The sequence below is a fragment of the Buteo buteo genome, chromosome 5 (assembly GCF_964188355.1).
Source record: "Buteo buteo chromosome 5, bButBut1.hap1.1, whole genome shotgun sequence".
Lineage (NCBI taxonomy): Eukaryota > Metazoa > Chordata > Aves > Accipitriformes > Accipitridae > Buteo > Buteo buteo.
The window spans coordinates 41,031,346-41,044,367 of NC_134175.1; the positions used below are offsets into that span (position 1 = coordinate 41,031,346).

The 13,022-nt window shown below is 48.7% G+C and overlaps 1 protein-coding gene across 1 annotated transcript; it reads right to left on the minus strand.

Annotated features, from left to right (window-relative positions):
* Nucleotides 1-7,202: 7,202 nt before the first annotated feature.
* Nucleotides 7,203-12,852, minus strand: LOC142031398 (myosin-M heavy chain-like). The gene is made up of 4 exons (XM_075028778.1): nt 12,486-12,852; nt 11,423-12,045; nt 9,602-9,747; nt 7,203-8,765 (listed from the first exon to the last, which is right to left on the minus strand). Exons 1-4 carry the CDS (start codon nt 12,580-12,582, stop codon nt 7,970-7,972), a joined length of 1,662 nt encoding a protein of 553 aa, XP_074884879.1. The 5' UTR covers nt 12,583-12,852; the 3' UTR covers nt 7,203-7,969.
* Nucleotides 12,853-13,022: the final 170 nt, after the last annotated feature.

Consider the following 13,022-nt stretch of genomic DNA (forward strand, 5'->3'; position numbering starts at 1 on the left):
TCTTCCCCTGTGGCACTGTTTGCTTCTTTCTCGCTTTAACCCTGTGGAGGTGGGAGGAGGGAAGGAGCTTAAGCCATTTCTGCTGTCAAAACCAGAGACTCGTGAAACAACACCCTCAGGCTCTGAGGCACAGCCATGCAGACCAAGGTCTCGCAGGAAATGCGTGGGAGCAGGGGAATTAGAGAAAGGTTTCCTGAGCATCAGCCTGTTGTCTCTCAGGCTGGGGACTCCTGGCATGCGGAACTGGGATGTGAGGCCATGTGGTGGGGCAGGTTTCTGGTTGCAGGGCAGGTGTGTGTTGAGGCTTTGTGCTGGCTTGTGTCCCAGGTGCTCCAGTTGCATTTGATGATGCAACAGGTCTGCTTCCTGACACGGGATCCCATATGCCTAACACAGCTTTTCGGTAGATCCTACATCTGCCAGCTCTTGCATCTTACATGGTTTCTGAGAGCTTGTGGAGATACAACAGTGCTGTGCCACAGGTGCAGCAGCACACATACTGTGGGAGGGACAACTGGAAGAGCAAGTTGCTTGCTTAGGGCTTGTAAAGTCTGCAAGGTGTGGGATCCTTCTGTGTAAGGCTCTGCAAAGAGCAAGTGCCTGCAAAAGAGACAAGCCAGTGTTGTGTTTCTGGAGGGTGTTTAGCAAACACCTTGTTCTTTCCTGTTCCTAGGTTTCGGAGAGCCTAGCATCTTCCTCTGAAGAAGCATTTGTTTGCGAGAGCCAGGCCTCATAGTGCATTCCCAAGCTGGGTCTGGGGAAGGGAAAAGAAAACCACAAACTTTCTCCCTGGGCTGCAGCAGGGAAGGCTGGGGACATGCTTTTTGTAGCTTCCTCTGCACAGAGGTAGCCTGTAGGACCTTGTGGCCTTGATTGTGAATCTGCACATTACTCTGGTCCTAAATGGCAAGTTGTGTTTCTGTCCTGGAGCTGGGAGCAGAGGGAAGAAGGGAAGACCCAGAGGGCCTTGAGTAGGGAGGGTCTCTCTTCTCTGACCCTTCCCTTTCCCAGGGGTAAGGTGAGCAGGTTAGCCAGCAGGGAATGGCAGTGAGAGAGGGAGCTCTGAGGACTGCAGAAGCTTGATGGCTTATGATGAATCAGACACACTTGAACTCTGAACAAGTAACTCCTGTTGGTACTGAATGGACTGTCGCAGCGTGCACTGGCAGCTGGGAGGGGAGTGAGTCAGCGCAGGAGCACTGGAGAGTCTGACTCAACAGCCAGCACGGCTGAGCCACTTCAGCCTGAAGTGTGTTCCAGGGAGCGTTTTCTCAGATTGTCTTTGTATTCACTCACTGGTTTGGTTTAGGGTTTTTTTCCCCATCTTGACATCATTTCTGTGGGTTTTCTTTATTTCAGTAAAAAGGGCACTTAAAGTTGATTAACTGCTCTTTATTTATAGCACTGCCTGTTCAACGCCTGCAGATCAATGAAAGTGCTGACCTGAAACTGTTTGGGGAAATAGGGGTGAGCAGAGCTCTGTGGTACAGGATGCAGAGTAGACGTTGGGGCTGTTGAACTGGGCTCTGTCTGTTGGAATTGATTAACTGCAGCCCCAGTCCATCCACCTCTTTAAACTGATACTTGTTAAAGGACCCATTATCACTTCCAGACTGCCCGTTTCTGGTGCCAGCACAGGTCTTTGTGCAGTGAACTGGATCAGGAAACTGACCTAGCTGAAACAATTTTTATTTTTCAGCAGTGTTTGCTCCCAATCTGGTTCACTGCACAGTCCCGCACATGCTGTGCCAGTGTGTGGAGGGAGGCTTCTTCCTCTCCCTGCGGTGCCACCTTTAAGTGTTCACTAAGCTGTTAATGCTGCGTGGTAAACTGTCTGATTTTTCTTGCTTCTCGTTTTGTTGGGATTACCAAGGATTTTCTCTTTGGGTAAATAATTTGCCTTCATTTTCTGCGAAGTGATGACTTGGGTGCTATAGAGCCTCACTCGCATTTTTCAGCCAGTAAGGTCATTACACACCAAGGCAATTAAGGAGAGCAGAAAGTGAACATGGATGACTCCTGGGGTCTCTGTGTGGGTATTGAACTGTTACTCATCAGCTGTCCATCTTCCCTCATTATAGTACTGTCTGTTGCTGGATGCTGCGGTGCAATTTTATAAAGTGTGTGTAGGGGCTGTTGAGAGAGCCTCCTGCCTGCTGAATTCATGGACTGTCATTAAACAAGTGTTTGATTTTGAAAGGAATAGTCTGTTATGGTATGTATCTCCTGTACACATGCTGTGGGTCAGGTATGAATTCCTTGAAGATGGGTATCTCCTTGCAGGTTTCTCTGCCCATTTGTTTTCACTTCAAATGGCAGCATTTCTGGCTTGCACTGCTTAGCTGTCATGGGAGGATTGCCCTGCCCAAGGAGAAAATGGCTGTCTGAAAACCAACCCTTTCTTGAAAGAAGAGGAATACACTCCCCTTGTCTGAATGCTTGTTCATCTGCACATTCATACTGTGAGTGTACAAATGTCTAACCTGCTCCTGTGGGGCAAAACGTAAGAACCTGCACCTTGCAAGGGTGCTGTCTGCTCCCCAGGAAGCCTGCTGGCTCCCATCCTGGTAGGGAGAGGTGCCTCTGGGTCTGCCCTGGGGCCCTGTGCAGCTCTCGCAGGCTTCTGTGAAGTCTGATGACCACCACAGCCTGCTGGAGACTTCAACAGGGACTGCAGAAAGCCTAAAGTGAAGAAAAAGCCTGAGATTTCAGCCCCTGTGAAATGGTCCAAGGCTGCAAATGCCTTGTGCTCTTTGCGTGGTTTGGTTACCCCAGCATCAGTCATGGGATCTGCTCTGTGACTTTCTTGTGACCTCCAGGTTCTCCACTCTCATCTGCCAGCCCTCCCCACAACACCCAGAGAGACATTTGATGTGGGTCCTCCCAAGGATGTGACTCTGGCATCACAAGGGAGGTTCCTGTACTAGGAAGGAAGGGTTCAAAACCACCTGGGGCTCCACTGCTGCTGAAAGAAAGGGTTCCTTTGCCTGCCTCTATACAGGGCACCTTCCCTGGGAGGGCTGTTTGCACTCTGGGTTGGCTCCCCTGCAGCTGAGATTGTTTCTCACAGATGCAAAGCCTGTGCTGGTGATCACACTGGGGCAGGATTTGAGCTGGAGAGTTGCAAATTATCATTATATTCACCCCTGCTAATGGGCCTAGAGCCTAATGCCAGCTTTTCAACTTTTTCCAGCCATGCAACTGCTCCCAGTCAAGCCTTGGCAGAAACCTGTGCTGGCAGATGCTCTGCTTGGGTTCTGATTCCTCATTAGGGTTCTTCACTCTCTGTTGAAGAGGACCCTCTATGTTCCTTTCACTCAACTTTTCCATCCATGTTGTAGAAAGGTTTCCCTTAGGGAACCACCTTCAGCTTCCTGAGGGAGCTGTCTTTTTTCTAATGAGTGTCCTTGGGACTTGCCTGGAGTTTTTGGACTGTGCAGTGTTATTGTCAAAACTTTGATTTTATTTTTTTTAAATTGCTTGTACCTGTCTCCAGTCATATTGATATTCTGCAGCAGCCTCTGTGAGAAATAAGGCAGTTCCTTTGTCTGCCTGATCAGTAAGACTTTTTGCTCTGTCATATTCCACTGTAGTGACAGAAGGTCACTCAACGATGACAGTGAGATCTTTGAATATTTATCTGATCTCTGGCAGGAAGACAGTTCCCTCCATTGCTTTTGGTTCCAGGTTTTTCCAATTTCAAGTCAGAGAATGTCAGCCTAATTCCAGATGAATCTCACCTGGTTCCCCAGCATGCATTGAAGAGACATGGCTGACATCACAAAATGAGAGTTACTACAGCTGCCTCATCCATGAGCCCTGAAGGGATACCTTTGACATGGTGCTAGAAGATTTTAATTATCTTCCCTTTGAGCATGTCATGGACAAGCCGGAGAGTGCAAGATTCACCAGAATCTCCTGCTGGAGATCTGCCTTCCTAGGACTTCAGCTCCATAATAGATTCACGTGCATTGAATAACTGAAGTTCCCCAAGTCAGGAGATCTGAGATGATCTCAGAGCTTTTTTTTCAGGATTTGGGATGTGCTGAGGTCAATCTCTCAGTCTCCAGTGACAGCTATGATAGCTTCCTGCTGCCAGGCCAAACCTGTTGTTCCCTTTCAGACGTGTTCTTGATCACATAGTGGAGACCCACACAGAATGCCCCTTCCCACTCCTCACTTCTGTTACAGACAACCAGGAATGTACAAGATCACCATAAAAAAGATCTCTGTTCACTAAAGCAGAAGTCTCTGCCTTCTGAAGTATTTGCTCTGCATCTCCATGTGGTTTTTTTCAGGCTTTCCCACCTAGCCTGCTGACTCTTAAAGTAGCTTATTCCTTCTTTCCCTGGGACCTGATCTCACAGGGGGCTCTTAATCCAGTGTTGTGTCTTCTTGCACATCTGCCTTCTGAGCTCAAAACTACATGGACTCTATGACAAAGACTGCCTTTTGTTGTTTTCCTGGTAAATAACCAGTAAGAGTCATCCTAAATTCTTGTTAAAGGTCATTCTGATAAATCAAGGGAGTAATCAACTTTCTCTTTTTTCCCTTAACGTGGTACTTCCAGAGAGGTCTGCTTGTACTAGCTGGGTAAATTCAGTGGGCAGGAATCTTGAAAAGTAATCTTAGTATTGTCTGTCATGACAATGAGAGGCATAAAAATATTATGGAGCCCTAGGACGGCCAGTTTGGAACAAATAATTGCTTTCTTGGCTTGCAGACAACCCTGTTCCTAAGCACCCTGGGTTATAGTAGTATTTTGTCAGGTTTGTTAATCAGAAATGGAAAAATACAGCACAGCTAATCTCCAGGGCTGCCAAGATGTGTACATGTGATACTGAAAGACCTGGAGATGCCCAGGAGAGGGATCATCCAGTTCAGAAAGGTGCCTGGGGATTATGGAAACCTACTGCCTTGTCAGTGTGCTGACACTCCTCACCCCTCCTGTGCAGGCTCACCCCACGGCACAAGCGTTGCGGGGCCACAGAGACTGTTCTGTGCTCGTGTTCCCTTTCAACAACTGTAATTTAAAGGCAGGTGAGCAGCTGAGTACACACCGGATACATGAAAGATAAATAACATTGGAAGCACAACCTCTGTCTAGTTTGACAGGTTCAACAATCAGGCTGTCACTTCCCATAGCAGGCTGTCCCAGATCAAAGAGCTTATTCTGTTCCCTGGCCACAGGTTTTTTAGGACAGGGCTACAGCAACAAGTACATGTCCTGCTCGTAACTCAACACTCGGCGATTATTTATGGACCTTCTTTTGGGGAGAGTTTGCCTGGTTCAGAGGAAATATGTCATGATTACTAGGAGCCTGGCAGGCAGGTGTTTCCTGTGATACCTAGAAAATCCCTGCATCTGACAAATTGAACAATCACCTAAACACAAGACTGATGCTAAATAGCAGACGTTTTACATATACTTATTGTTCTCTAATCTTTTTGAACAGCCAGGGTGACTGAAGGTATCTTGATTTAAAGATATGACTGCACAGAGAGTCCACGGCTGGTTTTCAGCATGAATTGATGTGGAAAAAATCACTGTGCTGGAAAGTAATTGAAAACTTTCCAGAAAGCCGCAGCTTTCTGTGGCTGTGAAAACCACTCACTGTTTGGATAAATTAAGCTATTAGGCTTACTGTACTTACGCCTTGCCTTATCAAAACTGCCACTGGAGGTAATGAAGAGAAGGTAGCTGCGCCATTTTGATCTTGGGAGAGAAAACAAAGGTGCTACGAGCTGTTGCTTTTTGCATGTTAGGTGAACAGGGCTTGAAGTCTATTAGATGCAGATCTGTCATGACAGCATAAGAGAAATCTTCCTCCAGCAGCTGCTCTGCTTAGGCATCCATCTATTTGAAAAACAAACAACAAACTAAAAGCAATGCCTCATGCTCTTCACTGGCTATTCAGTGCATATTTTGGGGGAACAATTTATTGTCTAACAACTAGAAATAGCTGGAAGGAATTCCAACTCACCTGAGGGAGTCGGGCTGCTGCCCCAGCAGGCATTCTGCCAGCTATTGCTTGCTACAGCACTCAGCCGTGTGCTGCCACCCTCACATCTTGGGTAACTGTTCGTAAAGCCTCCTGATGATGCAAAACCTCCCACTTCCTCAGGGACAAAATGAAGCACTAAAATGCTGGATGGTGCAGATGAAGAGAAAATACAGCCAGCATGCACATGTCTCACTGCTGGTGTCTGCCTCAGTACCTGGAGCAGCGTAACAAGCTCCAGCAGCTGTGGCAAGAGGACAAAGCACTGGGTACAGTTTGGAGGCCTGCTCAGATGTTGGGTCAGTGGTGACTTTACAAGACTAGGGCTACCTATGTGAGGGTAGCCTCTGTCTGCCTTCATTTGTGCACTCACTGATGCTGGTTGATCTCTGGAGAAATATGCTTGTGTGAATCATCCTGTAAAATAAATACCTGTAACAGAAATATTTTGTTGGTAGTGAATAATACTGATTGGCTTTGTCTTTACCCTGGGGGGCTGAAAGAACATTTACAGGCTGTCCTCCAAGATCCACCGACCAAAATTCAGGCTTCTTTAATTTAGCCTCTAGGGCTGTAATCTGGCCTTTGCTGTGTAAGTCACAGTGTGACATTTTGCTGATCTTGTAATCGCAAGGCCGCAGTCAGTGGTAATGTCAAGCTGAAAAGGTTAAAGCCTGTGTGCCTTTTTACCATTGTTCAGCTTCAAGTCATTTCCCTGCTGAGGAACTGAGAGAGGCTGGACCTTATGGGGGAGCGCTTTGTGGCCTCAGTTTTGGCTCTCACGTCTGGTCTGCTGGGGCCTGACCTGCCCAGGCAGGACTGCGGCCAGAGCTTAAGATTTTGTGCCAGTCTGTTGTTGTCTAGTGAGAATTAGGGTAGCAGGCTTGTACTGTTCTTCCAGTCTCATTAGGAGTAGCCCCTGAATTCTGTTCAGGAGATCCAAAGAACAGATGTAAGCACATTGTTCACCTGAATGCCACCCAGGCTAAATGAAATATCTACTCCAGAATACAAATATTTAAAAAAATACCCACCTAAAGTCATTGAAACATAATTATTAAAACCTTTTATGTTACTCTACAGTACAATGTAAATTGTTCCTTTCAATTAAATTCTGAAATACACTAGATTACATCATTTAAATAAACGCAAACTTTTAAGTTCACTATTAGTGGTAGCAGAGCTATATTTACATATACTTCTGAGATATTTCAGATGCGGCATTATGTTCTAGTCCCTAAGTCAGTTAAATAACAGACTTTCAGTGGGGGTATACTGCTCTTCCACAGGTTCTACGCATATTTGGGGTGTATGTGTCAGACAGCAAGAACTCCTTTTATTCTTGTTTGCTTTTTTTCTTTTGCTGTGTGCATGCAGCTGAATCTGAGCAAATTGATACCTACTTGATTTGGATTAAAGATGAAAGACCTTTCTTTTTAAACAAGTATTTTGACTGAATATACAGAGGTGAATAATGAAATACAGTCCTTAGGAGTAGCGGTGGAAAACGTAATTGTCTCCAACTTTCATCCTCTGTTGCATAATACTGCACCTAATTTTGACCCTGACTTTACCTAATGCTGATGAAATACCGTCAGTGGTGGAAACCTCTCCCATGTTGTCAAGACTGGCTTTCAACACGATCCATGCAATGGCAAGCATCATACATCATTCTCCTGCAGTGCAATATTAACAAGTTAAACTCAGTATTTTCCTCCAGAGATCTGCTCCTCGAGGGAAGCCCATCTCTGTATGTACATCAGCCACAAACAGGTTGTGAGTCCTGAGCCTGGAGACCAGAATTAGGCTGTGATGCTTGCTTCCAGTGCTGCTAAGAGTCTTTGTGGGCCAGGCTCCTCCCTGTGTTGTCCATGGAGCAGAGCAAGTTCAAGCCACCAAGGCTCTAGATGGTCCTTGCACATGGCACTGGTCAAGCCAAGTCTCCCTGTGTGTTGCCCATGCAGGACTTAGGGCCTGGTGTGAGGGGTGCTGATCATGATGTTGGGCAGCGCGTTGCGCCGCTTCTTCCAGGAGCCCAGCTCCCTCGAGTACCGCCTGATCTGCCTGAACCAGTGGTGAGTCCGTGCCCGGTCACTGTCCCGGAACACAAATGCCTCCCGCCTGATCTCAATGAGTTCAAAAGTGTCGTCACAGTCGGGATCAGTGGAGACAATGCAATTACTCAGCCTCAAGGGCTCCCTGAGCAAATGGAACTTCCCGTTATTTTTGTCCCTGATGAGTACCAGCACGGCGTCCTTCACAGGCCCTGGCTCGGCTGATTCCAGGCTGGACTCGGACACACGCTTCATGTTCACCAGGAGGAGGACCTGCATGTTCTGGAACTTCAGGGTCTTGCTGCCTTTTTTCACCCACTGGCCATCGGGGGGCTGGGCCAGCTGCAGAGACCCCTCCATCACAAATCGTGTTTCCTCCCGCAGCCAGCCTACAGTTTTGAGGGCGGTTTCTCTCATCTCGATGTTGATGACTTCCCTCTTCTTCTTGCTGTCCTGGCGAAAGGATCGGAGGGTCCACGTGTTCCCCTCCTGCTTGGTTTTCATGTTGATGTGCTCCAGGTGGGACTCGATGCGGCTCTTGGCCTCCCGCAGGCTGCCATGATCTGGGTGGTACTCAGTGGTGGCCTTGATGATTCTGCTGAGCAGCAGTGGGTACTTAGTGACTCTTTGCAAAGGGGCCATCAGGAAGGATCTCAAGTTCATCCGCCGCAGTGCTGTGTTGTCATTCTGGGAGACATTGAGGAATATTCTGCAGGGATTTAAGAAGAGAGAATGAAGTGGTGGCTGTTCTGCCAGCAGATGCTGTAATCCTAAATGCAAATGGACAATGTGGTGCTGACAGCTGCTGATAGCACCGGAGCCCCCCCTTTGGTTTTAACAGCCTTGTGAATTCTGTCTTCTCAAAAACTAACAACAATTTCTGCAGCTGTGTTCAGCTGCAGAACAGCAATGAGGTGCCTGGGACACTAGCATGTAACATCCTAGCAGTTTTCTATTAAATCGTTGTAAAACAACAAGGGTGTGATCTTTCTCTGGTACACACTGACATAGGCCTGAGGCAGATACATCAGCTTATATCAGATTACATTCATTCATAGCTCCTTTCATCATTAGATTACAAAGCACTCCAAACAAGAATTTGGTACTATCATTTTAAGCTGTTGCAGTGGAAAGAGAAGTGACTCGCCTGATGCCCAATAGGCCTACAAATGGGAAATAAATTCAAATCATGCATGCTTCACACAGTGGCTTTCCCCAGTGGAAATCCAAATCATGCTCTGGTGCAGCAACGGAGAGCTGTTCTCAGCTGGGTTACTTGGTGATAGTTCAGCACAGTGGTCAGTGGGCAAACACTGCTATCACAAAATACAGTACACCACTGGGGACCAACTGGCTGCCTCAGTGGAGATAACAAGTATTGAATATCTTTTGGAGAAACTCTCCTCACTCCAGGAGAGAGCAGCTCATCACTGAAGAACATTATCATCAAAACTTTGATCTAGTTGAGCTGCCAAAGGCTTCAGCCTCAGCCCGGTGCCTTCCTGTCCCCAAAACCTGGAAGAATACGGTCAGCCCTTTTCTCACCTGAGCAACTCTTTCTCCTTCTCCAGTGCGTTGAGCATATTCACGGAGGAGGACTGCTGAAGACAGTAGGTCTGAAAGGCTGGCAACATGTTGACGAACTCTAGAAACACTTCGCCAATGCACACGGTCATCAGGTCGTCATCACCCTACAAGCATGCAATACAGCCCCTGCTGGGTTAGTTCAGGAGAGGCACAAACACAGAGCCTGCATTCAGTCCTATCAGCATGCACCTACTGCAGGATCTGGTGAACACCAGACCAAAGGTGGAACTGGGCTCAGCCCTCCTGGTGGAAAGGCAGTCCCTGCAGGTCTGGAGGGAAGCAGTGCATGGGGAGGGGAAGGAAAGCTGGTCTAACTGCATCTACACATACAGAGATATCTTTTCTGCTTCTGTGGGCTCAGCCAGCTCACTGGAGCAGGGGCTTAAAAGCCAGAGGCCAGAGTGAGCCCGCTAGTCAGGAGGGTGTAGTGGGGCCCTTCTGTAGAGCTGGCAGCTCTGCCGTATAAATTAACAGCAAGTGTTTAAGAGCAAATGGGCAGAAGAGGCAGGTAACTCAAGTAACAGACATAGCACATAACTTCTGCAGCTGATCCCAGCAACTGGCCTGGCCAGGAAACAGTCTCCTTCAGTTATGCTCTTACTGGCTACTTTGATGCCTAAATTTCATGGTAAATTGTTTTCTGATTTCTGGATGTGTAATAAAATAAGGGCAAAGTAAGAATCTGGTGCCACATGATGCTCTTAGCTTTGTCTAGGTGTATGCTGACATGCTCTGCAATCCCTAATCATTTGAGCAGTGAGAGAAGGAGCAGTTCTCTGGCTGCTGCAGCTTTTTGGTGCAGTACTGAGCTCTGACTCCAAAGGGCAACATGGAGGAGGAGATACAGAAACCCATGGCTGTTTGTAGAAGACATTTTCTCAATAAATTAAGCACAGGGGACATCACACCCACAGTGCGCATCTGTCTTCACCGTGTCAGGTGCATGAGAGTGGTTGTCAAAGTTGCCAGTTTTTGAGACGTGTCGCTCAGTCTGACGTGCAGGGTTTCAGAGAGGGAAAGGAGGGATGTGTTTCCTAGAGAGCAAAACATCCTGGTGAAACTGATAAAGCAACAAGTGGGTTTTAGGTTTCTTGAAAAAAGGAGGCTGTGGAGCTGTTTATATGTCCTTTGGAGTGATTGTCTGCTGCTCTAGAGTCTTATTTCCATGTCTCTGCCATCTGACCACCATGCTGGTGGGGCAGGGAAGTTCCTTGTGCAAGGCAGGGTGCATCAGTAGAAACAACTGGTACACAGAGCTGTAAAGGCCAATTGTCACCAGGGCAGGGGGCAGCACGTGCTGCCTGGCACCGCAGCCAGCCTAGGGGCAAGCTGTGATAAACTGCAACCCAAGGCAAATACACCCAAGCCAGCCTGAAGCAAGCCAGCTCAGAGTTGCCAGAGCGTGGCCTGTGAGCCAGATCAAGCTGAGCTCTGTGCCCCCATGGTCACACTCTTATCAGTGTCCAAGCTAACTGGCTTAAAGCTAACTTTGGTAATGGGACAGCTAGGTCCTGTTAATGGGATAAATGAACTAGACTGCTGATGGCCTGCTAATGTCAGTGGCATTACCACAGCAGAGAGTGAGGCCAGCAGCTGTGACCTGGCACAGGCCTACTGAGATCACTGGTTTACAGTAGCTGAGGAAGCAAGGGACTAGGTAGATGACCAGAACGCAGGAGTCCTACCCCCTGATCCTCTGCTCCACCTATGCTGCCTCACTAATATAAAACCTATTCCTGTCTGCCCAGTCTGGCCCCTTTAGAGCATACAGTGTCATACCTGGTCAAAGGCCTGATCGATCTCTTCCTGGAGTATCTCCAGGAAGTTCTCGTTGAGATCAATGAGCTCCTGGATGTTGCTGAAGATGCCCAGGAGCTGCTCCTGGCTCAGCAGCCCAGCCGCCTGCATGGGGAGATAGAACTCCTCTTTGATGATGCGCAGGTCCTCTCCATAGCTGGCCTCTGTGTTGACAAACTCCAGCACAGACTCCTTGCGCTCCGTCCTGCGCTTGCGGCACTTCTCACAGAGGTCAGCCCGCCTCTGATTGCAGTTCTGGACATCCGTCTCCCCCGGGAGGTCCCTTTCTCCACAGTCAGTGCAGGGACGGTGGGCTTCCCAGGCCTGCAGTGAGCTCAGCGTTTCAGATGCCCTGTTCCTCCACTTTCTGGCTGGCATCTGGCCAATGCCACTATCTGCCCTTGCCACATCCGTTGACTTGGTCCGTGTGGCCTCGCTGGGATCCAGGTCATCCCGGACATCGTTCACACCAACAATCCCACTGTCCGTGCTCAGGCTGCTGACATTGCTCCAATGATGTCTGGAGCGGAGGGAGCCACGTGGGGCACGGTGGGTCTCATCGAAGCTGCCACCATGGCCAAGGTTGGCTTTTGCTACCACTGGACCTGAGAACAGATACAAATCATTACAGGCATTGCCAGCTGTACAGAGCTTACCCGGGAAACTCAAGCTGGCACAGCCACGAGTGGTAGGAACTCTGTAGGAGGGGGAGATCTGGTGAAAGCAGGGCTGTTAGCCCTTCCTCCCCGCCTGTTCTGCTGCTGGGAAGGGCAGGGGTCAGAAGTAAATGGCTCCAGGGTAAAGCCTGGGGCCTGTCATCCCTGCACTGCCCATACCTGTGAACTCATTTGGGCTCTCTCTTCCCCTGCCATCTGCCAGTCAGGGACAGACACAGCAGAGTAGATCCTGATTTCTTGCACGCCTGGGTTAAACCCAGAATGCTTCCCTCCCCCAGGTCAGTAGAGCTACTCCATATTTATGCCAGCATAGCAGGGCTCAGCATCTGGCCCATCAACCCCCTCTGAGTGTGCAGAAATGCGGATACCGTAGTCTCGCTCCTGCCGGCGCTTCTGTGCGTGCTGCCGTGCTGCAGCTGCAATCTTCAGCTCCAGCTGCTTCCTCTTCACCGAGTCAGTCGGCATAGGGTCACTGAAGTGTGGCCGCAGCCGGCACTCCCGCTGAGCCTTGGCACCATCCGTGCTCTCATGAACGATGTCAGAGCTGGATCGACGGCAGCCAGGACTGGGGGTCTGCAAGAAAAGCAAGTGAGTTTGGAGCAAGGAGGTGCTCAAAGCAGTGCCTGGTTTGCAGCCACTGGACTTCAGTTGCCAAAGGAGTGAAAAGGCAACTCATCAGCTGTGGAATTGTAAATGCAGCTCTGCTACATGAGCATTAGGAAATCTGTCACCCCAGGTCCCTCTGTCTTGCTTAGTCCTAACAGCAAGGACCCCTCTCCCTCTGCTGTTGTGTAGCTCCGAGTACCGTGGCTTCGTGGTGGCTGGATCACAGCTGTCAAATAACCATGAATTAGTCAACAGCATAGTCCTGGCTAAAGGCCTAAAGGGGTGCCTAAGCCTGTCCT

Excerpts from the sequence above, each read along its gene's own strand:
- LOC142031398 (XM_075028778.1), bottom strand. The coding sequence starts at position 12,582 with ATGCCGACTGACTCGGTGAAGAGGAAGCAGCTGGAGCTGAAGATTGCA. Across the intron at positions 12,046-12,485 it reads CCGGCAGGAGCGAGACTACG|GTCCAGTGGTAGCAAAAGCC; the intron begins GTATCCGCATTT and ends ATCTGTTCTCAG. Across the intron at positions 9,748-11,422 it reads TCGATCAGGCCTTTGACCAG|GGTGATGACGACCTGATGAC; the intron begins GTATGACACTGT and ends GCATGCTTGTAG.